The sequence below is a fragment of the Anomaloglossus baeobatrachus genome, chromosome 1, assembly GCF_048569485.1.
Source record: "Anomaloglossus baeobatrachus isolate aAnoBae1 chromosome 1, aAnoBae1.hap1, whole genome shotgun sequence".
NCBI classification, from domain to species: Eukaryota; Metazoa; Chordata; class Amphibia; order Anura; family Aromobatidae; genus Anomaloglossus; species Anomaloglossus baeobatrachus.
This window is the reverse complement of record NC_134353.1, coordinates 505,684,993-505,712,916: the sequence shown is the minus strand read 5'-3', so window position 1 is coordinate 505,712,916 and position 27,924 is coordinate 505,684,993. Positions and strand designations below refer to the sequence as shown.

The 27,924-nt window shown below is 47.0% G+C and overlaps 1 protein-coding gene across 4 annotated transcripts in view; it reads right to left on the bottom strand.

Moving 5' to 3' along the window:
* The window catches only part of PTBP3 (polypyrimidine tract binding protein 3), a 241,291-nt gene that overhangs the window by 60,786 nt on the left and 152,581 nt on the right, over positions 1-27,924 (bottom strand). For 3 of the 4 annotated variants that reach the window (XM_075315982.1, XM_075315975.1, XM_075315993.1), the window contains exon 2: positions 6,931-7,006. The exons of the other annotated variant lie outside the window; for it this stretch is intronic. In XM_075315982.1, coding sequence (XP_075172097.1) covers positions 6,931-6,955 — 25 coding nt within the window. In that variant the 5' untranslated portion in view covers positions 6,956-7,006. The remainder of the gene's footprint in view (positions 1-6,930; positions 7,007-27,924) is intronic. 4 annotated transcript variants of the gene reach the window in all.

The window sequence follows — 27,924 nt, the reverse complement described above, 5'->3', positions numbered from 1 at the left end:
TCGTCTCCGGGACGTATACGAAGCAGATTATATGCCCCACGGAGGTCCAATTTGGTGAATATCTTTGCCTGTTGGACTCTCTCCAATAGCTCCGGAATCAACGGTAACGGATACCGGTTCCGGATGGTTATTTTATTCAGTTCCCGGTAGTCAATACAGGGTCTCAGAGTTCCCTCCTTCTTTTTCACAAAAAAGATGGGTGCCCCTGCGGGCGAGGTAGACGGGCGAATAAATCCCTTGGCCAGGCTTTCATCAATATACTCCTTTAGGGCTTCTAGCTCAGGTGCCGCCAACGGATAAACATGACCAAACGGGATTTCTGCCCCTGGGAGTAAGTCTATGGGGCAATCATACGGTCTATGCGGAGGAAGCCGATCGGCCTTTCTTTTGTCGCATATGTCAGCGAAGTCACGATAAACCGAGGGTAAAACGGGTACCTGTACCGTGCCTTCTGCATGTGGTGTTACCGGAACCGGAACAGTTGGACAAATGGCCGGATCACTCTGCGGTGGGAAGGATATCTCCTTAGTTTCCCAATTGATGACCGGATTTGTAGACCGTAGCCACGGAATACCTAGAATAATCGGAAAATGTGGAGAAGAGATCATCATGAAAACAAGAGTCTCCTGCTGACCTGGTTTCATCACGCATTCTAGCGGTACTGTTTCCCGATCCACTGGTCCAGATGTTAACGGAGATCCGTCTACCGTCTCCATGGTAACCGGTAAGGATCTTTGCTGAGTCCGGATACCGTGTTTACTAGCAAAAGAAAAGTCCATGAAATTTCCCCCTGCCCCAGAGTCTATCATTGCAGAGGTAGGAATTAGCTGTCCCTCCCACCGGATCTGAATGGGGAGTGAACAATGGGTATATTTCCCTTCTGAGTCCTTCGGTGAGGTAGACATTACCGTCAAGGGAAATACCGCATCCAAGTGTCCACTTGCCTCAGAGATATCAGACTCTGCGTCCGTGTTATCACACTCTGCCATAGCTGCCAATACCTTATTTGGGCGATTCGGACGTTTCGGGCAGTCGATTAAAAAATGGTCCGATTGACCGCAGTAGAAACACAAACGCTCACGGAGCCGGTGTTCACGACGTTCGTTGGTCTCTCGCTTTTGTAGAGAGTCCACTTGCATAGGAACGTCCTCAGCCTCCCGTGGCGTCCTGAAAGCCGGTTCTCTGGAAGGAAATGTATTATTATTTATACGGTTTATAGCTGCCCATTTTTCCTGTCTACGTTCCGTTAAACGGGTATCTATGCGCACACAGTGCTGGAGAAACAGGTCAAAATCCCCTGGGGATTCGGAACGGGCTAACTCGTCCTTGATGGTACCGGACAAACCCTTTCTGAAAACGGACAATAATGCATTGTTTCCCCAGTCGGTGTCTACCACTAACCTCCTGAACTCAGTGGCGTATTCAATGACAGAGCGCTTTCCCTGACGTAAGGAAAGGAGAGCAGATTCAGCGGTAGCACGGCGATTCGGATCATCAAACATCTGCGCCATTGCGTTCAGAAAGTCATCTAGGTGATTTAAACGGATGTCCCGGTTTTCTATCATCGGATTAGCCCAAGCCAGTGCTCGTGAGGTTAATAACATGATGATACATAACACCTTTGACCGGTCAGAACGGTAATATTCAGCATGTACATCGAAAAACAGTATACATTGGTTAATAAATCCACGGAACTGACTACGATCACCATTAAAACGGAATGGGGGTAACCTAGGCATACCGGCAGCTGGTACGGACGTAGTGGGGACGGCTTCCTGAGCCTCCACTCTGACTTGCAAATCCTGTATAGCCGGACCCAGTACCTGGTGATCATGGCCCAGCTGTGCCTCCACATCTCTAAGCTTAGTCTGCACCACCTCCATCTCCTGCTGCAGGGAGTTAATCATGGAGAACAGCTGATCTACTCGTGTCTCAGTCATTGCCCCAGCGAAATCCTCTAATGGCCTGAGTATAATGTAATACTTATTCTATATTCTGAGGATTTCGATAGCGTAGGGCAATGACAATCAGAGACGAGTTCCGGGTACAAGATGTTTTATAGTATGTCACCACGGTAGAAACAGAACAAACACAACAATACAATAACACATATAATACTTTCCGGAATAGACGCGCAGGGGATTCCCGGGACCACGCACCGGACTCCCCCAGGGAGACCACCGGAGCGAACCCCTATACAGGGACTGTCCGGCAATCTACCCCGGAAGGCCTAAATGCGCAGCGGCCGGGATAAGGAGCAAGCGGTAAAGTCAATGAGTGTCCGTACGGAAATGTTTATCCAGGATGGTTACGAACCAAAAGAGAACCAGGCGGAGTGCTGACCGAAGATGGTAAACGGAATCCGGGCACAGCCTTAAGAGCCGGGTACAGTCCTGAGACAATCGGTAGGTAGTCCTTTAGGGGAATCCCGAGGCAATCCGGAATAAGCAGCAAACACAGCAGGAGCACACAGCAGGCAGTATACTCAGGCACTGGACTGGGCTGGGAGGCGGCCTTTTAAGCTGCTGGACAGGAAGTAGGGCAACAGAACGGTAACCTCCATGTTAACCGAGGGCAAGGGCAGTCAAAAGAGAACTGGAAAACCTGGAAACCTGACAAAATCAAACTTTTCTCTGTATCACAAGTCTGCTGCCTCAAAGTAACCCTTGACTCTACCCGGTCCTTCAAACTACAGATCCAAGACTTTGCAACCTACTGCCACCTCAAACTCAAAAATATTTCCAAAATTTGTTCCTTCCTCAATTCCAAAACTACTAAAATGTTAGTGAATGCTCTCACCTCCAACCTGGACTACTGCATTCTCTGTGGCCTCTCAACTAACACTATCCAACCTCTCCAACCGGTCCATAAATCCACTGCCCAATCAATCTACCATTCTGCTTGCTACTCCTCTGCCTCTCCTCTGCCAATGGCTTTAGTTCCCCAACAAATTCAGCTTAAACGCCTACAGTAGCAATAACTTTCAAGGCTGTCTATAATCTGTCTCCTCCATACAGCTCTACTGTACTGTGTTAGTCTGCTCTGATAATCACATACAGCTCTGCAGTGTGAGCAGAGCTGTCAGTCAATACATGTCTCACACTGGTAATGCTTCTTTAATTTAAAATAAGCTCTGGAGGCAGCTTGTCAGGGAGATCTGTGTCCAGTTTGTAGATCTTAACAGCTCATTTACATATAAGAGGAATGTGTCTCTCTCTGGAATGCATCAAGGTATTATTTTATTCAACTTTCTAGGACCTGCATTAGTCACAGACGATTTAGGAGGGTTGATGCTACTGACAGATTCCCTCTAATGATAAAGTTTTCAAGTTTTAATGCATATGGCAGCTCTGGGTCAATTATTCCTTTGGGCTCTAACTATTTGGACAGGTGATTGTCCTCATGGGTGACCACATCTCCCATCATGTCAAAGCCCAGTTTCTAGGCAAAGGTCTGTGATTATGCATTTCCTTCACGCAATGTTACCTTTGTACCCTTTTCTTGTGGAATATTTCTGCTTTGTTGATGAATTATGGTTTGATTTGTCAACCATTAAAAAGGGTCTGTACAAGTAAAATTAAACTTTGCCCAATGGATATGAAATGAAAAAAATAAACTCGAATCATACCCATCTACCGACACCTACTTGAATTCCAGACCAGGGCTTAGTAGACATGCTGCTGATGGAGTGGTGATATCATTGTCTCCTATCACTGCGCAGATAATGGAGTGCCAACATCACTGCTTCCCATTACTGCACAGACCATGGAGTGCTGATGTGACGCCCTGGCCTATCAGATCGTCACAGGGTATTGTGCAATCTGCCCTTCTGCACAGTATCCACCCTCCTTGGTTAACGGATCCCCAGTACTTTGGCGTTGTTAACAGCTTGTCCAATTAAAATCCTACGAACACTTCCCACTTGAACCTACCAGACACACCATTGGGGGGCCTGAAGGGAATAGGGCCCTTGGGGGGTTGGTGAGGAGAAAGTGAGGACAGTGAGAGTTGAGAGTGAAGGAGAGAGGAGGTGAAGTGGCTCTCGTGAGGAGAGGCCACATAGGAGAGCTCCTGTATACTAGGTGGCAGACGTTGGTCTGGGCCTGGTAGGAGCTGGAACTCGGTCGCAGGGGACAGTGGCAAGGGGCACGGACTGCCGAGGAGGTGGCCTTGAGCTATCACCAGGCAGGGGCCAGGGCACGATGGGGTACATAGACCCCAAGCCGGAAAGTAGCTTCACGCGTTCCGGTAATTACCCGATGGGGGTGAAGACTTCAAGTGTCATCCCCAACCCGCTCCAAAATCATGGCACTAGCGCACCTATGGGATAGGACTTTCCCACTACAGTCCAAAGAAATCCTACGCGTGAACCCTGAGAGCAAGCTCACTCCGTTAGCCATACGGGTGAGCGGGACTCGGAGAGTTTCATACGAACGGGTCCAATCGAGACAAAGGTGCCAGGGATAAGGCCACAGACCAACAATAACACCAAGGGCACGGATCCAGGAGTGCTCCCCGCAGACTACAGTGGTGCTCAGTTCTTTGGTTTACAAGCTGTCGGTGTGGTTATTCTGGGACTGAGCGAGTACATTGGAAACCCCTGTACCTATTTGCCAACGGCACCCAAACACCATCCATCCTCAACGGGCCCTGGGACACCCCTGTACATATCTCCCCCCCTTTCTTTTAAAATAGAGTGGCCGCGTGACCCCTGGGTCCGAAGACCCCTTGAGCAACTGCGGATCCGGACCAGAGCGGCGGCAGCAACCCGGCTGCTCGCACGGGGTCGGTACACTGACATCACTGCTTCCCATTACTGCGCAAACCATGGAGTGTTCTGCGCTGGATCCAGGTGTCAAGAGTAGAGTATCAAGCAAAGGAAAAATCCAGCTCCATAAAAAAATTCCAAATTAATTTTTTTATAAGAATTTTCTAAATAAAGTCCATCAAGGTAAAAGCAACATAGGAGAGTATGACAAATTTTTTGTTTGTTTGGGGGGGGGGGCGGCGTCCCCCACACATTCTGCCCCCTGGCCAATATTTTAGTTTAGAGGACAACCTCTTTAACGGGTGTCATATCAAAATATAAATATTCCTGAAGACAAGAAGAGAAGGATACAAAGGTAATAACATTGTGATGACAACACATTGATCACAGGGGTAGCTCATTGAGATGGAGAAAACAGATCTCACTTGTTTGTGAGTTTTGGGGGATGAACGCTTCACAAATTTGGGGGGACCTCACACTAGCCAATATTTTATATTATTAAATCCTATTAAAGTTGCCATCTTCAACTGGGATAACTGTTGGATTATTTAGTTTCATCTAGGTGGCAGTATAGTCATAAACCAGGGATGGAATTGGTAGTTATTTCTATTTTTGCATGTTGAAAAATACAATAAAATAATGAAATACAAAAAACATATGACCTTTTAGTTTGTTGTTTTTTTTTAATTTGTTGATATGTAAAAATAGATGTTACATTGACTAAAAAAAAAAAAGCAACCAACAACAAAAAGCAGACATACAAATCACATGCAGATGGCAGAAGGACAACAATATGGAGGGAAAACAGTCATATCTGGATAAAAAATAAATAAAAATTAAACCCGGCCTGAACACAGTCACATGGATGCACAAATGTGCTTGTAATATTCTTGCCTAAAGTTGTCCTTAAAGCGCACTAATCACCAGGATTTTGGTATATTACCTAAAGCCAGTGTTATACTGGCACTATCAGGCTGATTCTATACATACCTTTAGTGGTCAGCTCGGATGTACAGGTTTTGAAACACAAAAAAGTTTATAAAGTCATCAGCTTCTTGAGTGACAGCAGCTGAGGATCAGATAATATCTGGGGAGGTATTCATAATTATCCCCTCCCCCTGTTAGAATTAGCATAAATATTATACAATCTATTTCATTTTTCACTTGCAGGACCTGTGCTGAGGTCATACCCATGTGACCAGAAGGGGCGGGGCCTCAGCCAACAATGCTGATACCAGGAAGCAACATTTTTCTGTTGGCTGATGCCCAGCCCCTTCTGGTCACATGGGTATGACCTCAGCACAGACCCTGCTACTAGTGAAAAAGTAAATTGATTGTATAATACTTATGCTAATTCTAACAGGGGAGGGGATAACTATGAATACCCCCGCCCCAGCTACCGTATTATCTGATCCTCAGCTGCTGTCACTCAAGAAGCTGATTTTATAAACTTTACTTTTTTGGATTTCAAATCCTATAAAAATCAGAGCTGACCACTAAAGGCATGTATAGAATCAGACTGATAGTGCCAGTATAGCACTGGCTTAAGGTTATATACGAAAATCCTGGTGATTGGTGCGCTTTAAGAAAGGCAAAGCAAAGGAAGACACTCTAGCAGTATAGTGATAACTCCATGATGGACCAGCGATAAGCAATCCACTATTTTAATCCAAAGCAGGAAAGCATAAGTACTCAAAGAAAGGTGATTAGCCAATAAGTAACTCCAAAGCCACCCTACAAAAGAGATCATTCTCATTTATAATTATTCCACCTGCAAAGACGAAAGATAATGGGCATCATAATCATCTTATGGACCACCACCGTGAAAAAAACAGGTTGGGTCCCAACTTAACTTTTACATTATTTAGTCTAAAACCAGCCCTGGATGTTAAAACGTCAGATTAGACAGAGTACGGCACTGCTATACATGGAAATATTAATGGAAGGAAGGCTTATTTGTAGTATAGATTTAAAAACTAAGCAGGTCTGTATGTTTTCAGCCTCTTTATATGTACTGGTCTCCAAACCAGTAACAGAATTATCCTCAAATGTATCCAGAACATTAGTTGGCAGTAATGGAAATTCCTATAAATTGCATTAAGAAAATATTTTACGAGAAGCCAGCAAAGCATGGCATGCAGGCTCTCAGACTCTCACTGTACCTGTAGCTGGAGTGGAATGGCTCATGGTAAAAGGCCTGTTAGCGATACCAGAAAGGAGAAGCTTGTCAGACGCCCGCTAAAAAAATAAAACATTGTATATCAGTATAAATCAATAGAAAAACAGAAAAAAAATACATGCCAGAAGTAATATTTTTACGCATTTTGAATGACATGTAAGATAATTTTGTGTGAGTAATGACAGAGAGGGTTCACGCACATTACTGTATAAATCGGATGAGTGCAATTTGAGAAAATCAATGTTAGTCAATGATACAGAGCAGATCTGCGATTTTTTTTTCTTGTCGATTCGGCATGGGGAAAAAGTTTTCCAGCATGCTGTGATTGGCTTATTCGGACCCATACAATTCTATGGGTGCGTGGGAAACATGATGATATCACAGTACAGTCCGATATACACAGATGCAGGCAATGGAGAAGATGGAGATATTGTAGGAATTATCAGGAAAATACTATTGTTTAAATCTGGGTTTTACATTAAAATTTAAACATTTTTGATAATGTATTATTTCCTTGAAATTTTCCATGTCACCATCATTAAAGCATCACTCCAGCGTGTTGGTTCTGGGTTTTTTTGGACCGTTGGGGTGGTGCTTCTAATATAAGTTTCCTGACCCTACTCTTATACTCATCTGTCACGGTCTTCACCTTTTTCCAGCTTCGCGCTGATAGGTCTCCTGTGATTTGTGACAAGCCAGCACCTCCAGTGTTTCATGAAGCACTTGGACATCACAACTCAATAGAAGTCTATGAGAGCCTCGCTCTGGCTCTCAGAGATGCATTGGGAGCTTGTGATGTAATTTCTGACGTACGGCCAGTTACAGTCACAATGGAGCTGCATGACCAGAACGGCTTTGGAAAACTATGAAAATGCGGGTGAGTATAATGCTATGGGCAGGGAATTTACAATTTAAAGTGCACCCCCAGTGCTGAAAAACAAACAAACACACACTTGAGTGGTGCTTTAAAGAACCTCAAGACTTGCAAATGTTACATTGGCCTCTAGGCCTTATATTAGACTCCTACTTCCTGGTATTTTCAGAACAGAGAAGGAGGTGAGCTTTGATCAGCATTATATTGTATTGTACATGATGGTATTACAGGTTATCTACTGTTTATACAATGATTATCTTTTATTTTACTTCTGTCTGTGATGATAATGAGCCTGCTACAAAGTCATCTGTACACAACAGAAAGTCTACCATTAGGCTCAGTGGTCAATGTGATATCAAGTAATACTTGCCACTCAATAGGTGATTTTGTTCAATTTATTTTAAATATCCAGAAACTAAAAACAGGCCCAAACGTTTCGATCAGACAGCCATCATCAGTGTACATCCACTACTGGTTTAATGGGTGTCCATTACACAAGCTCTGGATGCCGTGGTGTGCACAAAGCACTCGCTCATCCTGATGCGAGTGATAATTAAACGTGTCTGCACACTGATGGTCACCTGATCGAAACGTTTGTGAACGTTTATGTGACGCCCTAGCGCCGCCAGGTGGTCACACAGTAGTAGAGGCCCCGCACAACACCTTCCCTCACAGTGTTACATACAGCCGACCTGAAACCCTAGTCACCCCCCTCAGGGTAGGAAAGACACCAGTGGGCGAGACCAGGCGGATGGAGAACGCCCACCCAGGGTTTTGGAGAGCCCAGTGCAGGAAAAGAGTCAGTCAAGTTTAGGTGGTCAAGTTGAGAAGTCAAGTGGAGTAGTAGTGGAGGAGTAGCGTGAAGGTGAAGCTCAAGTACTGAGAGCAGAGGCACGGGGTTGTAGCCCCGGTGCATTGGCTAAGTGGCAGACAGTGGTCCGTGTCTGACAGGAGACGGGAAGACGGCAGCCGGAGATCCGAGGTGGACCGGGACAGGGTGGAGCCCGCCGGTACCGACACCGGAGAACTGACCCGGAAACAGTGCACAGAGGGGGTACTTAGACCCTGAAACCAGGTTCCGGAACCAACGGCCTAGCTAATTAACCAATTGAGGGCAGGATTATAGGTCCTGTCCCAACCAAAGCCCTAAAAGCAGACAAACAACCACAGAGAGGGATAGGGCATCTGCCAGGGCCCGGTAGATCCCATGGGTCAGTGTCAGCGGGCACGGCTTTCAACAGAAGTACCGGGAGTGGACACCCGCGTTCCAAACCGGGAAGTCCACCACACCACAACACAGTGCAGAGGAAAGTGACACAGACCACCAGCCCGGGTGGGGGACCAGAGTACACCCGGTCGCGGCGGCCGGCCACCAGCACCTTGGTTAACCATTGGACTTGTCTGATTTATTTAACCGTGAGTAAGCCGAGACTCCCTGGTCTGACCAGGCGCGCCGGCCCCTGCCATCACCGTCCCCTGCACAGAGTCACTGGGCCCCAGGGCAACCATCCCTACCTAAGGAGGGGTTCACAACCAGCTGCTATCCCATCACCCATGAGTGCCCCACAGCAGCAGCAGTGGTGCTACACTTCACCACACACCGTGGGTGGCGTCACAGACTGATTACGGCAAATCCCGTACAAATACGTCCCCTTTTATTTGGAGTGTCCGCGTGACCCCCGGGTCCGGAGAATCCCTCGAGCCACACTGCGGATCCGGATCCGAGCAGCCCGGCTGCTACTGGTGTAGGGGCGGACACATTTAATTTTTGGATATTTAAAATAAATTTAACAAAATCATATATTGAGTGCCAAGTATTGCCTGATACAACATATGGATTTGGAGCCTACTTCTGCACCACCTAGCCTGAAGCACTGTGCCATCCCTATCTAATGGTCAATGTGAGGCATACAAACTCCTTGCAGATATTGTGCTTAGTGTGATTTGAACACAGGACAACAGCACAGTAAAATAACAGTGCTAACCCGTGAACCACCATGCTGCCCATATGGTGTGTATTTTACATCACCAGATACGGTATTCACTGGTTTGGATAAAGTAGGGTCACTTTACAGTAAAATAGTTTGAGCAGGGGCATAAGGATTCCAATTGGGCCCTTGCTGGTAAGGAGCCTGCCGATCCCAGTGCCTACATATATATCAGGTGTGGGGATATACGTACCAGGATGATGGGACATCTATTCCAGGATGGGGGACATTACTACACAATGAAGGGGAGAAGTGCAGCGCGCCTTTATAGGACCTAAAACACTACAATTGCCCATGCCAGATCAACATGCAGGTCTAAATTTTTCACCAGGGCCCATCGGAGTAACTAAGCCATGGAGTTTGAACTTGTGCAAATTATTTGCTTTACTTTCACGCTAATCTTAAATTGCTATGCAGTGTAATGTAACATCTTTTAGCTTTACACTTTAGACTACACTTACTTTTGGTAGCCATACCAATTGGTTTTAACTACTGAGTGTCAGCGGCAATCCACACAATACATACAACGCAATGTATCCCTTGGAATTACAGCTATATTTTCTTTTAGTTTAAATTAATTAGCATCATATTATAAAAGGCCTCAGTGTAGCCATCGCCTAAGGCCACTTTCACATGGCGGAAGCCAAAGTCAAAGCAATTTTGCCAGAATTCTATCATACAATGCTTTAAAACAGTTGCACAGAGTTGCGCAAAAAATTTATCAACTTGGTGTTCTCACACCAGTCTCAGCCACCTCAGCCAAAATGGGAGGAACTTGTGCGCGATGGAGCATGGCGATGCCTGCTCGTCTAACTCATGACGAGCTGTGGCGCTCCTTACTCCACAAATCCTATTCCAGTCCTTGAACACCACTTTTCAGACAACCCCGATTCATTAAAAGTCATGGTCGTCTTAATGAATAAGGCACCTCTGACTCCAGAAACCCCCTCATCCAGATCAGCCTGTGTAGGGAAAAGCCAAAAAGTTGAACCTACAGAGGCAAATAGTGACATAGGAAAAAGTCTGAAAGAAGCACAATTTGAGAATAGAAAAGTCTAATTGTAGGGTTCATTAGTGGAATAACTGTCCCATAATCAGCTTTAAAGTGAACCTGTCAGGTCCAATATGCACTCAGATCCACGAGCAGTTTTCGGTGCATTTTGCTATTCCCTGGCTAATTGTCCCTGTATACACTAGCATAGATAGAGATCTTTAGAAAAAGTATTACTAAAGATCTTTTACCGCATGCTAGTCGGCCCACATAGCATGTTAGTTCACCCCTGTGGGTGTGCTAACAGGCCAATAAATATGCAGCGTCACAGGATGATCTCACTCACCTCTCCGCCGCCATTATGTCCAACGATGGATTTCGGCTCAGTGCGCATGACCCAGGAGTTTCCGTCATGTGCACTATGAAGCCGGGTGTACGCATCCTGACTTCAAACTGAAGCCATGCGCATTAAGCCGAAATCGGGGGGAGATGGCGGCGGAGAGGTGATTGAGATCATCCTGTGACATTGCACATTCATTAGCATGTTAGCACGCCCACAGGGGTATACTAACATGCTAAGGGGGCCGACTAACCAGGGGAACTAACACCCAGGGGACTAGTCCCCACGCTCATTACCATACAATAAAAGATCTTTATAAATACTTTTTCTAAAGATCTCTTTATCTATGCTAGTGTATACAGGGACGGTTAGGCAGGGATTAGCAATATACACCCAGTACTGCTCGTGGTTCTGGGTGCATATTAGACCTGACAGGTTCCCTTTAAGCCGCAGGAGACCTGTGATATAGATTTTTCCACTGTTTCCCTGCATAATCATTTAATTTTGCAGAGAAACCGCTATTTAATCTGCAAGATTGTGGGACAATCATACAGGCTAAGTAAGTTTTGTAGGTGAAACAACTGTTTTCGGCAACATTAAAGAATTGTGCAAGGACACAGTGGAATGACCGAAGGATAGGGCCGTAACAGTTAAAGCTGCATTTGAACATATCGGTCCATGAAAACATGTAGGCTATCAGCAAAACGCTTATTCGCCATGTGAGAATCTGTAGTGCCAAAATAAAAATCATCATCATCATGGGCAACACATTGCCCAGTGTAGAAGGGGTTGTGCTGACAACATGGTGCTGTATGGGGAGAGAACGATCAGATTCATCAGATTTCATCAGCCTGTGTGAACAGGTTAACAAACACTGACTAACTTGTATATTTTCAATCAACGCTTGATCAGCCCATTTTCAAGAATTATTTGGTACATAACTTGAATATAGGGGGCTACAAGGAGGTTCCATCACCTTTGCTTCGTCCATCCTCCCCTGGCCTATTCTACCCGTCCAACCCTGATAACTACAGTATCTACTAAATAAACCGGCACAATAAGTATGTATTCATGATACAAAGATGTTGGAACATAGAAAAATTAAAAAGTGCCTCAAAACTTCAAAAAAAGGGGAACCACTGTGCAGCCCTTCACATTGTACTATTTATATGTGTTGGGTGTACACCACTATCCTTCCATACTCCTGAGTATCTATCATGGCCTGAGAATGACCTTTAGGCTATGTGCGCACGTTGCATTCTATTCTGCAACGTGTAAGTCACTGATTGTGCGTCTCAGAACATAGCCGAAAAGCTGCGTTCTGAGACGCATTGTTACTGCAGAATTCATGCATTCTGGATGCTTGCTCTGCCATAGACAGAGTGGGAAAAGCATCCAGAATGCACATTTTTGACAGTGCGGACCCATTCGGCTCTGCTGCATCCCCATAGACTTGCAGCAGAGCCGAGTGGGACTGCACTGTCAAAAAGAGCATGGCTGGCTGTGTGCCGCTTCCGTGCCAGCAGCCGTGCTGCTCGGATCCAGATCTGCGGTATGGCTCGAGGGACTCTACCGAACTCGGGGTCACGCGGACACTTCAAATAAAAAAGGGGGGACGTATTTGTATGGGGGTTATTAAAAACTGTCTGTGATGCCACCCACGGTGTGTGGTGAGGAGATGTAGCACCACCGCTGCTGTGGTGGGGCTCCCAGGGGCGATGGGCTGGCAGCTGGATGTTAACCCTTCCGTGGGCAGGGATGGATACCCCGGGGCCCAGTGTCTCTGTGCAGGGGATGATAACGGCAGGGGCTGGCGCATCTGGTCAGGCCGAGAAAGTTACTCACTGTTGAATCAATCACACAAGTCTTTTGGTAACCAAGGTGATGGTGGCCGGTTGCCGATTGCCGCAGACGGGTGTATCTGGTCCCACACCCAGGCTGATGGTCACTGCCCCTTTCCTCTGCACTTTGTGTTTTCTTATGTAGACTTCCCAGTGTGTAACACAGGAGTCCACTCCCGGTCTTCTGGTTGGGACCCGTGCCCGTCAGACGCTGACCCGTGGGATCTACCGGGCCCTGGCGGATGCCCTATCCCTCTCTGTGGGTGGTTGTCTACTTTTCGGGACTTAGGTTGGGACAGGACCTGGAATCCTGCCCTCAATCGGTTAATTAGCTAGGCAGTCGGTGCCGGTCCTGGCTTCAGGGTCCGAGTACCCCCTTGTGTGCACGGTTTCCGGGTCGGACACCGGCAGGCTACAACCCTGCCCCAGCCCAACTCGGATCTGCCGGGCAGTCTTCCTGTCTCCTGCTGGCGGTGACCACCGTCTGCCACCTAGCCAATGTCTCAGGGCTCCGACCCTGACACCTGTCAGCTTCTTCTCCTCACTCCTCTCCACTTGAACCTCAAAACTCATCTGCCGTTTTCCCGCCCCGGGCTCACCAGACCCCTAGGTGGGCATTTCCTTTCTGCCTGGTCCCGCCCACTGGTGTGTCTGTCCTTCCCTGAGGGGGTGACTAGGGTTTTGTTGGCTGCTTTAACCCTGTGTGGGTGCGGTGTTGTGCGGGGGCCAATCCTGTGTGACTATCTGGTTTTGCCAGGGCGTCACAGCTGCGAGACAGAGCCGCGTGATCAGAATGAACTCTGATGAACTTCACCAGACTTCATTGGGATCGCGCGACTGTGCGTGTGCCGCCGCTTGATTTGCGATTACAGGTGACCGCAAATCTCCTGAGTGACTGAAGTGAGCCGCGCGATCAGCGGTGCCATCACTCAGGTTACCCGTGGCCAGCTAGAGTCCTCCACCCGAGACCTGTGGCCGCGGGTAACCTGAGTGACGTCTCCGCTGACACTGCGACTCACTTCAGTTTCTGCGTAGAGCTGACAGGAGCGGCTGTGTTCTACAGCCGCTCCTGTCAGCTTCATGTAGCATAGCTGGATGCGTCGTGGGACCTCGTGAGGATTACGATTACGCTGGACCTGGAGGGGTATTTGGGGATTTTAATAAAGTGGTGAAAGAGGGTGTTTTTTTTGTCTTTTATTTCAAATAAAGGATTTTTTTGGGTGTGTTTATTTACTTTCACTAACAGGTTAATCATTGAGGGTGTCTCATTAACGTAGGACTTAGTGGCAGCTATGGGCTGCCATTAACTCCTTATTACCCAAATTGCCACCGCAGCAGGACAATTCTGGATGAGCCCCGGGACTGTCACATCTAATCGATGCGGCAATTCTGAGTGACTACTGTCTGATATTTATAGGCTGGGGAGCTCCCCATAACGTGGGGCTCCCATCCTGAGAATACCAGCCTTCAGCCATGTGGCTTTATCTTGGCTGGTATCAAAATTGAGGGGGACCGCACGCCATTTTTTAAAAATTATTTATTTATTTTACTGCACTACATAGACCCACTTACCGGTGGCTGTGATTAGTTGCAGTGAGACAGCTGTCACTCAGCATGGGGCCTTGTCTGAATGCAACCAATCATAGGTGCCGGTGGGCAGGGGAAGCAGTGAATACGAGATGGAATAATGAGCGGCATTATCAAAAGCTGGAGAAGCCGCCACAGTTTGACAGCCATGCAGCGCCGCGCCAGTGATCGGTCAGTGATCGGTGAGTATGAGAGGGGGGGGGGGGAAGGGATAGACAGACAGACAGACAGAGGAAAATGCAACCAAAACGCACAAAAGAAGTGACCTGTTGCTTTTTAGAACACAGCGTTTTGGCAGCAGACGAAATGCTGCGTTCTAAAACGCAACGTGCGAATGGAATTTGCACAATCTTCATAGATTGTGCTGGGGACGCAGGACGCATGCTTTTATGCTACGGTGCAGAACGCAGCGTAAAAGCATGATAACACGCAACGTGCGCACATCCTGATCTGAACCCCGATAATCCTAAGGAGGGACAAGACAGGAGTATGATGAAACCCACCGATAAAGACAGACAAAGGAAAACCAAAACTCTGTCATACAGCATGTACACACAAGGTAAAGACAATAAGAGTTCAGGAGGAAAAGCAAGAGCAGGAAGGAAGTTACAAAACTACAGGAGTAAACTCTACAACCACACCAAACAGTGAGCACAACTTTCACCAGTATCTCTGAGACACCACACCTCCCAGACGAACATAGAAGAAACTATAGCCGTCATGGGTGGAAGGTTTCCACCAGCATAAATAGGAGAGGAGCAGATGTGATAGGCCTCCCTACAACGGGACCAAAGGAGCAAGCAGACTAGCAGAATTTAACTCTTGTTAGTCTGTCTATAAATCAGCACACAGCAGGTCGACACCCAATTCTGTCTGTGAAGATCCCAGGTACCAGCGAAACCATCTAGCGGAGTGTCAGAATCTGCAATATAAGTCAGTTGTGACAATGTGGCTTAGGAAGAACTGGCACCTCTTTTTACATGTAGAAAGAATTTCTCTCAGCAGATATTCTGATCCTTTATTGGAGATACTAGAGGTGCACAGGAAAGAAGAGGCTGCCTATACTGCTGTACCCACGGTCTTTCTGATCTAAATTGGGAGATACCAATGATGCTGAGGTAAGAAGAGGCTCCTCACTCTGCTGTCCTTTCATGTCTTTCTGATCTAATGTGGGAGATACCAGTGATGCGGAGGTAAAAAGAGGCTGCTTATACTGCTGTCCTTCCTGTCTTTCTTATCTAATGCTGGAAATATTGGGGATGTTGAGGTAAAAACAGACTGCTCAGCTTGCTGTCTACCCTATCTGATCTAACACTGGATATATCAGTAGAGCTTAAGTAAGAAAAGGCTGCTGACATTGCTGGCCACTAATACTACTAATAATAATTGATAGAACAATCATACATTCCACAGAAGGCATAGAAAAAATATGAACCAGGTGGAGGAGCCACCCCAGGTTCACAGCAGCTCAAAGAGCATTTCAAAAAAAGGAGAACACGAGCAAATATGCTGAAAAAAGTTCATAGATTTTATTAAATAGGATTTTAAAGTGCAAGTGCAAAAATTCACAATGATGATATACAATTTAAAAGGAGGAGGGGAAAAACAGGTGATAAAGGGCAGGACATTGGCCTGGTGCGGACAACAGGAAGATGATAATGTTCACAAACAGTAACGCCAGAATCACTGGCACATAAGCATCAGGATGAGTGAATACAATAATCAAAAGCTGAGGTGGCCCAAGAATCACTGGCAGTTAGTAATCACAATGTAAAAAATGTAAATAGTAATATATATAGACAATGTTGTCCAAAACTCTGGTAAAGCACCATAACATTGGAACAGGAGTGTATTGTCTCTGATGGGGATATATGTCTCTAAATCACCGGCATATAAGCAGGGAAGAGAATAAAAATAGACCGATAGGTGAGGTGTGATATCCGTGAAAGGGAAAAGGACTTAACCCCAAATCCGCATTGGCCAGGTGCAGACAGTGAGGGAAAGAAGATTTCACCTAAAACACGGTACCAGTCATAAGTCTATATAATTTGAGATGTAATGTGGCCAAAAGCACTGGCAAATAGGCATCAGGGATGTACCCTATTATAAATTAGGAAAAATCCCCAGCAGAGACAAGAACTCAAATCACTGGCCAGTAAGCAAGGGGGTAGATGTAAAAAACACAGAAGAAAAGCCTGTATAGTAAACAGTGTCTGCGATAGTGTGATATATAAATCAATTTGAGAGAGTATAGAATACGTACAACCCCATCAAACACGGGGAATTATATCATAATATACAAATATCTGTCAGAAAACACTATGGCAGAGAGGCAAAGTATTTAGCCAAAAAGGCATAATCATGATTACTAAAGCCCAAAACAGTTAATCCCATAAAGGATGTAAGGGAGGCTAAGAATCCATTCAGGCATTTTCTAAAGTTTAAATCAAATGCATTCAAAAGATCCTCAATGAGGTGGTAACTACGGAAAGCATTATACCTAAATCCTGGGTCCGGTGGTATATTATATAGACTTATGACTGGTACCGTGTTTTAGGTGAAATCTTCTTTCCCTCACTGTCTGCACCTGGCCAATGCGGATTTGGGGTTAAGTCCTTTTCCCTTTCACGGATATCACACCTCACCTATCGGTCTATTTTTATTCTCTTCCCTGCTTATATGCCGGTGATTTAGAGACATATATCCCCATCAGAGACAATACACTCCTGTTCCAATGTTATGGTGCTTTACCAGAGTTTTGGACAACATTGTCTATATATATTACTATTTACATTTTTTACATTGTGATTACTAACTGCCAGTGATTCTTGGGCCACCTCAGCTTTTGATTATTGTATTCACTCATCCTGATGCTTATGTGCCAGTGATTCTGGCGTTACTGTTTGTGAACATTATCATCTTCCTGTTGTCCGCACCAGGCCAATGTCCTGCCCTTTATCACCTGTTTTTCCCCTCCTCCTTTTAAATTGTATATCATCATTGTGAATTTTTGCACTTGCACTTTAAAATCCTATTTAATAAAATCTATGAACTTTTTTCAGCATATTTGCTCGTGTTCTCCTTTTTTTGTAATAATAATTGATCTAATACTGGAGAAAGCAGGAGTACTGAGGTAAGAAGTGGTTGTTCACACTGCTGTCCTCCCTGTCTTTCTGATATAATATTGGTGCTACAACAAATGTTGAGGTAAGAAGAAGCTTCTTACACTGCTGCCCACTCTGTATTTCAAAATGCTGAGCAGCTCCTGCGACCTGGAGAGGTCCTGTGACATTACATTACATTACTTGGCAGTAAATGAGTATAGGTTATCTCCAGGTCTGAGCAGCAGAACATCCTACTACAGATGCTCACTTCATCCTATTAACATTCTACGACAGGTTGATGTCAGTGTAATGGTGGCCACTGTAATGTAATATAGGGACTATCTCCCGAGACAAAATGACTTAATTGTTGGTTAAAAGAATTTAACCATAAAAGACATCTTTAGTTGTTTCACAGGTAGGATTTAAAAAGGATTTATTGTTTTTATCCATAACCTTGACCAACCTGCCCTGAGGATCACTAGATTCAGACCAGCTCCATTGTCCCTCCTTGAAGCATCAATGATCACACAGTTTAGACCAGCAGCTCAACTACAGCTAGCAGCTATGGTGGTAGGCCCTCCGCAGGTAGGGCTGAGCCCGGGGATTTGTATCATGGAGACTTTTGCCGTTAATTACAACCACGGTGTGGCCTCCCTTATTAAGTCTCTACTCACTCTTGACCCTCGGACGGCTGGTTCAGGTCCCTGTAGATCCAGTGCTAATTTGATGACTCTGTTGCTCTGTCCCCGACACCCTCAGTGTAGTTTGGTCCCCGTAGCTTGAAGCTGTTTGCGGCCCGACTCTCCCTTGCTGTGGCAGTCTCCTTGTCCGTATGGAGGGCAGTGTGGACCCTGTAGGGCTGGTCTGTGTCCCGAACCCTGATCCTTGCTTTACTGCTGGTGCCCCCGGATCTGTGGGTTAGTGAGGTCCGTGAAGGTCCCCTCACCTTGCAGGTATTTGCTCAGCCGTAAAACTGACGCCTGACCTAGGGCCCTGTGCCCAGTCGGTGCTCTGGTCCCAGCGGTACTTGTGTGACGCCCTGGCCGGTCCAGGTAGTCACAGATAGGGGACTGGTGTAATGCGGGGCCCTAACAAGGTGACAGCAGCCAAATACATTCAACCCTAGTCACCTTCCTCAGTGCTTTATGGACACACCAAGGGGCGGAGTCAGGCGGTTGGCACGTCCACCGAGGAGTTCAGAGAGCCTGAGGCAGAAAAAACTAAACAGTTTAGTCTGAGAGTTGAGTGGAGGAGTTCAGGCCTGTGTGACAGGCCTGTAGCAGACTGACAGGTGCCAGGGTAGGAGCCCGGGCACCTTTGGCTAGGAGGCATATGGAGGCCTCTGCCTTCAGGAGTCAGGAAGACAGCTCGGTGGAACCGTGGTGGACCGGGACAGGGTAGAGGCCCGCTGAGTGTTACCGACCCGGGGAATCGACTCGGAAATCGGAGCACAAAGAGGGGTACTCCGTCCCTGAAGCTAGGTCCAGAAGCTACTGGGGGCTAGCTAATTAACTGATTGCGGCCAGGACTATAGGTTCTGTCCCACCCAAAGTCCCGACTGAAGACAACAGCCCAACGAGAGGAATAGAAAGCCACCGCCACGGCAGAGAGATTTCAAGGGCCAGCGTCTGCGAGCGAAGGGCTCCTTAGGCGACCTCAAGCCGGGGAACGGACTCCTGACGCTGCAGGCGCAGGTAGTCCACCATCACACAAATGGTGCAGGAGAAAGGCAGAGACCACCAACCGGGTGGGGGACCAGACTGCAGCCGGCTGTGGGCACCGACCACCATCACCTTGGTTTACCAGAGACTTGTGTGTGTTACTAATTGTGAGTACATCAGTGCCCTCCGGCCGCCCATCTCCCTGCACCGCCCAACTACTCCCCCAACGGGTCCTGGAGCCACCATCCCTACCCACGGAGGGGTTAACAACTTGCTGCGCAACATCTCCTCCGGGTGCCCCCGTAACCGCAGCGGTGGTGTTCACCTTCACCACAACCCGTGGGTGGAATCACGAACTCAAACACGGCTCCGGCCGTACACCTACGTCCCCCCCAAACCGCCAACCCCTTTTAAATCGGAGTGACCCCGAAGAAAGAAGCTAAGAAATCCCCCTATAATGACAACCTATGACTATATCATCCCCATATATGAAAGACAGGGATGTGCACAGGTCTTCTTTACAGTAGTACAAGTAGCTTTTCTCATTCGATTACATAATGTAATAAATAGAACCCATATTTCTATTGCTGCCAATGCCTGTAAAAGTCTCAAGCAATAAGAAGCCCTATATTTATGATCTTTTTTTACAAGAATAACTTTATAAAGTGTTGTAAAAGATTAAAAATAATATTCAGATACGGGGTTAATCATTTCCTCCCAGCACAGAGGCTCTTGGTGCCTGCGCCGAGCAGCTTCAGAGCCCATATCTGCAGGTTAATAGCGTTTTTTTTGCCTGAGAGGTTCCCTTTAAAAAATAAGTAAAAAAAAAAAAAAAAACAATTTAAAAAGTGAACCTCTCAGCTGATCCTTGCTTCTCATACCATGGACATAAATCATATACCGAAACCTGCACATGTTTAGGTTTCTCCGAAATACTGCAGCGTTTCAGAGATACATAGTTAGACGGATGGCCTAGGATTAGGTGCCAAGTCCAAGAGGCAGGTCACTGCCGAATTTTTACACTAAGCTAGCCTGACAGACTTGTGCATATGAGGGGAGACCAGTCAATCTCGCTGAACGGAGAAGCCAGCATGGACCAGTCTCTTGGGCTAGTCACTTTATGCATTAATTGCAGATCAAATTGCATCTACATCCCAGCAACTGTAATACGCTGTGGATTTTTCCAGATAGAAAAGTTTATCCACCACTTGCAGTTATACCTTAAAAAGAGCTGTTTCACTGCAAAAAGAACCAACCAGTCGTTCATGATACAAAAGCATACAACTGTACTGCACTTTTAGGCTTAGGCTACACCGTGACCTTGGCCATGACACAGATCGCAAGCCCAAATGTTCTGTCGCCAGTACAGCGCAGTGGAATATAAGTAAATGGGGTCACATTTGCACCCTAAGGACTGCGACAGTGACAAGTAAAGGTACCGTCACACATAGCGAGATCGCTAGCGAGATCGCAGCTGAGTCACCGTTTGGTGACGCAGTAGCGATCCCGTTAGCGATCTCGTTATGTGTGACATCTACCAGCGATCAGGCCCCTGCTGTGAGATCTCTAGTCGTTGCCGAATGGTCCAGGCCATTTTCTTCAAAGGCAATGTCCTGCTGGGCAGGACATATCGCTGTGTTTGACGCTGTGTGACAGGGTCACAGTGACTGCTGAGATAGTTATACAGGTCGCTACTGCGACCTCTATTGTTCCTGCATCATTGGTATGGTCTGACTGTGTGACATCTCACCTGCGACCTCCCAGCGACTTACCTGCGATCCCTATCAGGTTGCATCGTTTTCGGGATCGCTGGTAAGTCGTTGTGTGTGACTGGGCCTTTTGATGCTGAAATTCATACCTGGTTGGGTTGGATTTTCTGCCAATTGCTTATCACAGTCAGAGTACACTCGGGGTTTGCAATGCAACCCCTTCACTTGAATTGCGCTGCGATGCAGTAGCAACACCTAGCAATCTTTGGCCTTGCGACCTGTTTTACGGCCAGAGTTGCCGTGTAGTCCTAGCCTTAAGCGTGCATGAACAAAAAAGTAATGAATTCAAACCAGGGTGGAACTAGACAGGAGAGATAATGAAGAATGACTCGGTGGAGCCTGCAGCAATGCAGCTTACCTCGCTGTTTCAACACAAATGCTGGTATGTTACTCCCACAATTCTGGTAACCTCAGGAAGGGAGTGAAAGGGTTGGGCAAAGTTAAAAATCTTTGTAATTGCTTTTCTGACTAATCTGTAGGACTGCTGAGTTATTCATAAGTATTTATCACTTGCCCTCCAAACAGTTTGGAGGGCTCTGTAGGGGCCATTATACTGTGTGGGGGCCATTATACTATCTGGAGGGCTCTGTAGGGGCCATTATATAGTATAATGGCCCACACACAGTATAATGGCCTCCACACAGCCCTCAAAATAATAAAATGGCCCCAACCCAGTCTTCCAAATAGTATAATGGCCCCCACATAGCCCTCCAATTGGGCCCCACATTGCACTCCAAAAAGTGTGATAGCCTCATTAATTTAATAAAGTACATACTCACCTTTCCTAGGTTCCCCACTACTCGGTTCTCTGTATTGTGTAGTCTGAAGCGCAGCACAGCTTGAGCAATATAGTGAGGTCATTGAGCCTGCTCTGCTGAAACATCAGACGCACAGGGAGAATGATGGAGGGGTGAGCTGCCAGCTTCCCCTTATCATTGCTTTCAACTGTATCGGCATCCATGATGCTGATAGAGTTCAACGTGCAATGCCGACTCACATGGTACATAGCGTTCACGTGGTCTGCCGCCATTGCCAGTACATCACTGCTTGCAGCACTACAAACACCTCTGCATTAACAGCCGCTTTAAGTAGGTTTTATGTATATGATCTATGTTAGGCTGGAAACACATCTATGCGAGTAAAATCGGTCAGAGTTAGCTGAAAAAAAACTCGGCTGATTTTAGTTCACGTTAGGTCAGAGTGCAATGCAACTGCACTGAGATCCTGAGATTTTTCTCATGATTGCAATGTGTGTGTAATGCGTGTGTGATCCGTGTGTGATTTTTTTTTTTTTCTCAGCAGCTGTCATCTGCCATTCAGCTCTGCTACATGGCCGCTGACAGCAGCCACAGACAGCCATGTAGCAGAGCTGAATGGCAGATGATAGCAGACACAGACCGAGCTGCATGATCAGAATGAACTCGGGTGAACTTCACCCGACTTCATTGTCATACCGTGGCTCTGTCTGTGTCACGTCCTGATTAGCGGTCACCCGTGAAGGACTCACCGGTGACCGCTAATCCCCTGAGTGACTGAATTGAGCAGCGCGATTAGCGCTGCTGTCACTCAGGTTACCCGCGGCCAGCTAGATTCTCCCCCCGTGACCGCAACCCACCTGTGACTTCATTGCTGTCACTCGGGCGACTTGCTGTCAATGTTGGAGGATCCAGCGGTGGCCACGATTTACCTGAGTGACATCAGCTGATCACGCTTCTCACCTCAGTTGCTGCGTGGAGGTGACAGGAGCGGCGGTGTCTTCTGCAGCGCCTGTCACCTTCATGTAGCAGAGCTGGAAGCGACACTGGACCACCGTGGATTACGTCGGACAAGGATGGGTTTTTTGGGTACTTAATAAAGTGGTGAACGAGGGTCTTTGTTATTGTTTATTATTTCAAATAAAGGATTTTTTCACTGTGTGTTTATTAACTTTAATTTACAGGTTAATCATTGGGGGTGTCTCATAGGCGCCTGCAATGATTAATCTAGGACTTAGTGGCAGCTATGGGCTGCCATTAACTCCTTATTACGCTGATTGCCAACGTACCAGGGCAAATCGGGAAGAGCCGGGTACAGTCCCAGAACAGTCGCATCTAATAGAAGCGGCCATTCTGGGCGGCTGCTGGCTGATATTGTTAGGCTGGGGGGCTTCCCCATAACATGGAGCTCCCCATCCTGAGAATATCAGCCTTCAGCCGTATGGCTTTATCTGGCTGGTATTAAAATTGGGGGGGACCGCACGCCGTTTTTTTTAAATATTTATTTATTTTACTGCACAGCATAGACACGCCCACCGGCTGCTGTGATTGGTTGCAGTGAGACAGCTGTCACTCAGCGTGGGGGCGTGTCTGACTGCAACCAATCATAGGTGCCGGTGGGCGGGTAAAGCAGGGAATACGAGATTGAATAATGACCGGCCGGCTTTTTCAAAAGAGGAGAAGCCGCCAAAGCAGTGTGACCGCCGTGCAGCACCGCGCTGGTGATCGGGGATCGGTGAGTATGAGAGAGAGGGGGGGGGGGGGGAGAGGGATAGACCGACATGGACAGAGAGTGAGGGACAGAGATATTGTATTTAGAAAATCGGATGTCACTAGGATGGTGTGAGTGCCGTCCCGTGACATCCGATTATTTACACGCTCCCATAGACTTGCATTGGAGAGACTCGCAGTAGAAACTCTCAAAAAAGCAGCATGCTGCGATTTTTTTTCTCAGTCCGATTTGGACTGAGAAAAAAAAAAAAAAATACGCAAATGAGAGTTGAATCATTCACTAACATGTGTCCGATTCCAATGCAAGATTTTCTCGCATTGCTCTACTGCGAGAAACTCGCAAGTGAGAAGAAGCCCTTAGATCTGCAGCACCCAAGACCTTCTTGTGGTTCAATAGAGAGTTAAAAGTAAATTTTGTAGGAATCTACTGCCACATGAAACAGGTCTTACCAAGATTGGGACAGAAACTGCTAAGACCTTATTCACACCTGCATTCCAAACTGCAAAGGCTAGATGAGCAACAGAATGTTCACTCGTGGCATTTGTGCAGTGTACAATACGTGCAGTGCACAATACGCGCAGTTTTGTTGTGCTTTTTTGCATTTGGATGCACGAAAAGTGCTGTAAAACGCTGACTTGACATGCTTCATCTTAGCAAAAAGCAGCAGGACTCGAAAACATGGATGAAAAACAAACAGCATAATTAATGTGATTTCTGAAATCTCACACAAATGCTGCTACTGTAAAAACATTATGCACCAAATATGCTGCATAAAAAATAAAACCGTCAAGTGCCAACATACCCTTATCCTGATACATGGAATGGTTTTTACAATAGAAAAAAAAAAAAAAACAAAGCATGTTTTAAAGATGGATATTTGGTAATTCACAGTGAACTATGACATCGCACTAGTTATACATCATTTCTAGCTAACTTACAGACTGGGGCTGACACACAAAAGAGAGTTTACAGCAGAATTATAATTAGTCCAATTATGAAGGACGTGGAGGAAATAAGTCATATTCTACAAGAAACTCTGTTAGCTTAAAACAAAATGAATCTTCATATCCAGGTTAACTAAGGCCGGTTTCACACATCCGGCTTTTTGCCGTTTTGCCGGATGCGGCGCTCTCCCGTACAGTTAATACAGTACAATGACAGCGCTGTAACTTCCGGGTCACATGCGCCGGTCACATGACAGCATGTGACCGGCGCTTGTTGCGCTGTCATTGTACTGTATTAACTGTACGGGAGAGCGCCGCATCCGGCAAAACGGCAAAAAGCCGGATGTGTGAAACCGGCCTAAGGCTATGTGCACACAGTGCGTTTTAATGCATTTTTTTTGTGAAGTTTTCTATAACAAAAAAAAAAAAAAAACTGCACGCAAATACTTATGCAAGTAAAGTCAATGAGAATCCTGAAGTGTCGTGTTTTAGTTTCTTGTACTTTGTACATAAAGCGGCATGGCTCACCCTTTTTGTGATATGCATCTTGTTGATATGCTCTGCCCTATTCTAATTTTGGGGTCTGCAGGCACATCGAGGTGACCTAGAAGAACCATATTGATTGGGTGCACCTTCTCACGGTGGGGTGACTTTTACACTCCTAAAATAGTGTCAACTAGATATTATTTACATGTACTATTACTACTTATATATTTACTGCAGGGTGTTTGTTTTTGTTTGGTTTCTATTCTAAGTTTATCAACTCTTTATGTAGTTCAAAGCATCAAACAAATCCATACCTCCCAACCGTCCCGGATACAGCGGGACAGTCCCTCTTCTGAGCCTTTGATCCCGGGTCCCGCCCGTGAGGCTGTTTATCCCGGGCTCCACCCACCCACTGTAGCCCCGCCTCGCTGTTTCTCCCTTCTATTCATTACAGAGCCGACCGCGCACCTACTCCTGTGACTGCTGCTGAGGTATGAATCACCCCCTGCAGCAGAGCGACCCCTCCCTGCAGCAGAGCGATCCCCCCTCCCCCAGAGCCGACCCCCCCAGTCCTGGAGCCTGCGTTTGTCTGCAGCTGTTCTCTGATTCCCCGTGTGCGGCTTCTCACTGCTGCAGACACGCGGGGAGTCAGGAAGCTGAGGAGACCGTGCAATCAGCACTTCTCTCTCCTGCAGATAGCACTGGCCAGTAATAACCTATGCAGAGTGACATCTGCAGGCTTCTATTAGTTACCGATCAGTGGTCTCCTGCCTGTGGAGCAGAGCTGCTGGGTCCTAGCTTCCCAACAGCTTCAGCTCTGCTTTATCCTGGCTCCCCTACCAGTTAAAGGGAACATGTCAGCAGAAATTTCACAATAAAAGTAATAGATTCCCCTCTCCAGCTCCTGGGCTGCTTCTAGAAAGGTTCCTGTTGCTATTGTGCCCCCTTTGAGACCTACAAAAATACTTTATGAAGTCTTACCTTTTTGTATGCAAATGTGTTTTTATGGTCACGGGGGCGGGCTGTCTGGCGTCCGTTATTCCCCCTCCTGCCGCTTTACGCAGTCCCCCATTGCTCATTTACATACACAAGAACGCCTTCCTCATGTAACTGTCCTCCCGAAGATTTGCGCATGTGAACGCTTTTTCAGGTGATTGCGCAGGCACGAGATTATGGGCGGCGCTGTGATTGTCATCAACAGCGTTAACCAAGTACCCGCCCATAATCTCGTGCCCGCACTTTTCCCTCTGACTCCACCGTTATGCGCAAGTGCTGGCCATATGAACCATGTTACCTATTACCGCTTGCACGAGATTATGGGCGGGTACTTGGATGACTTTGCTGATGACAATCACAGCGCCGCCCATAATCTCGCGCCCACGGTAATAGGTAACATGGTTCATATGGACAGTGCTTGCGCATAACGGTGGAGGCAGAGTGAGAAGCGCGGGCACGAGATTATGGGTGGGTACTTGGATGACGCTGCTGATGACAATCACAGCGCCGCCCATAATCTCGCGCCCATGGTAATAGGTAACGTGGTTCATATGGCCAGTGCTTGCGCATAACGGTGGAGGCAGAGTGAGAAGCGTGGGTACAAGATTATGGGCGGGCACTTGGATGACGCTGCTGATGACAATCACAGCGCCGCCCATAATCTCGCGCCTGCGCAATCACCTCAAAAGCGTTCACACTTTGCACAGTGCTCAGTCCGGCGAGAGTGGCACTGGGCATGCACAAAACTTCAGGAGGACAGTTACATGAGGAAGGCGTCCTCATGTATGGAAATGAGCAATGGGGGACGGCGTACAACGGCAGGAGGGGGAATAACGGACGCCAGGCAGCCCGCCCCCGTGACCATAAAAACAGATTTGCATACAAAAAGGTAAGACTTCATAAAGTATTTTTTTAGGTCTCAAAGTGGGCACAATAACAACAGGAACCTTTCCAGAATGCAGCCCAGGAGCTGCAGAGGGGAATCTTTTATTTTTTTTGCTAAATTTCTGGTGACAGTTTCCCTTTAAAGGGAACCTATCAGGTGCAATCTGCACTCAGAGCCAGGAGCAGTTCTGGGTGTATATTGCTAATCCCTGCCTAACCGTCCCTGTATACACTAGCATAGATAAAGGCATCTATAGAAAAAGTATTTTTAAAGAGCTTATATCTTATGCTAATTAGCGCGGGGACTAGTCCCAAGGGCGTTACTTCACTTGGCTAGTCGGCTCACATAGCGTATTAGTACTCACACAGGGGCGTAATAACATGCTAACATGCTATGCGAGCCGACTAGCCAAGTGAAGTAACGCCCTTGTGACTAGTCCCCGCGCTCATTAGCATAAGATATAAGATCTTTAAAAATATTTGTTCTTGATCTCTTTATCTATGCTAGTGTATACAGGGACGGTTAGGCAGGGATTAGCAATATGTGCCCAGAACTGCTCCTGGCTCTGAGTGCATATTGCACCTGACAGGTTCACTTTAAAGGGAACCTGTCACCAGATTTGGGGCCTATAAGCTGCGGCCACCACCAGCGGGATCTTATGTACACATTCTAACATGCTGCATACCTCCCAACCGTCCCGGATACAGCGGGACTTTCACGCTTTACGTTGTTTGTCCCGTTGCCACGGGCGGGACGGCCGGCTCCCGGGCTCCGCCCACCCACTCTCTCTCCGCCTCCCTGCTTTTCCCTCCTACCATCCTAGTAGACGTGGCATAGAGAGGAGCGCTGCCTGTGCTGCTGCTGGTACAGTAAACTAATCTCCCCAGCGCTGATTTCCCTCCCTCCCCCCTCACCCCCGGCCGGAGCCTGTCTGTGCGGTCGGCCGGCCGCCTGTCTGTGCGGTCGGCCGGCCGCCTGTCTGTGCGGTCGGCCCGCCACCTGTCTGTGCGGGCGCCCCCCTGC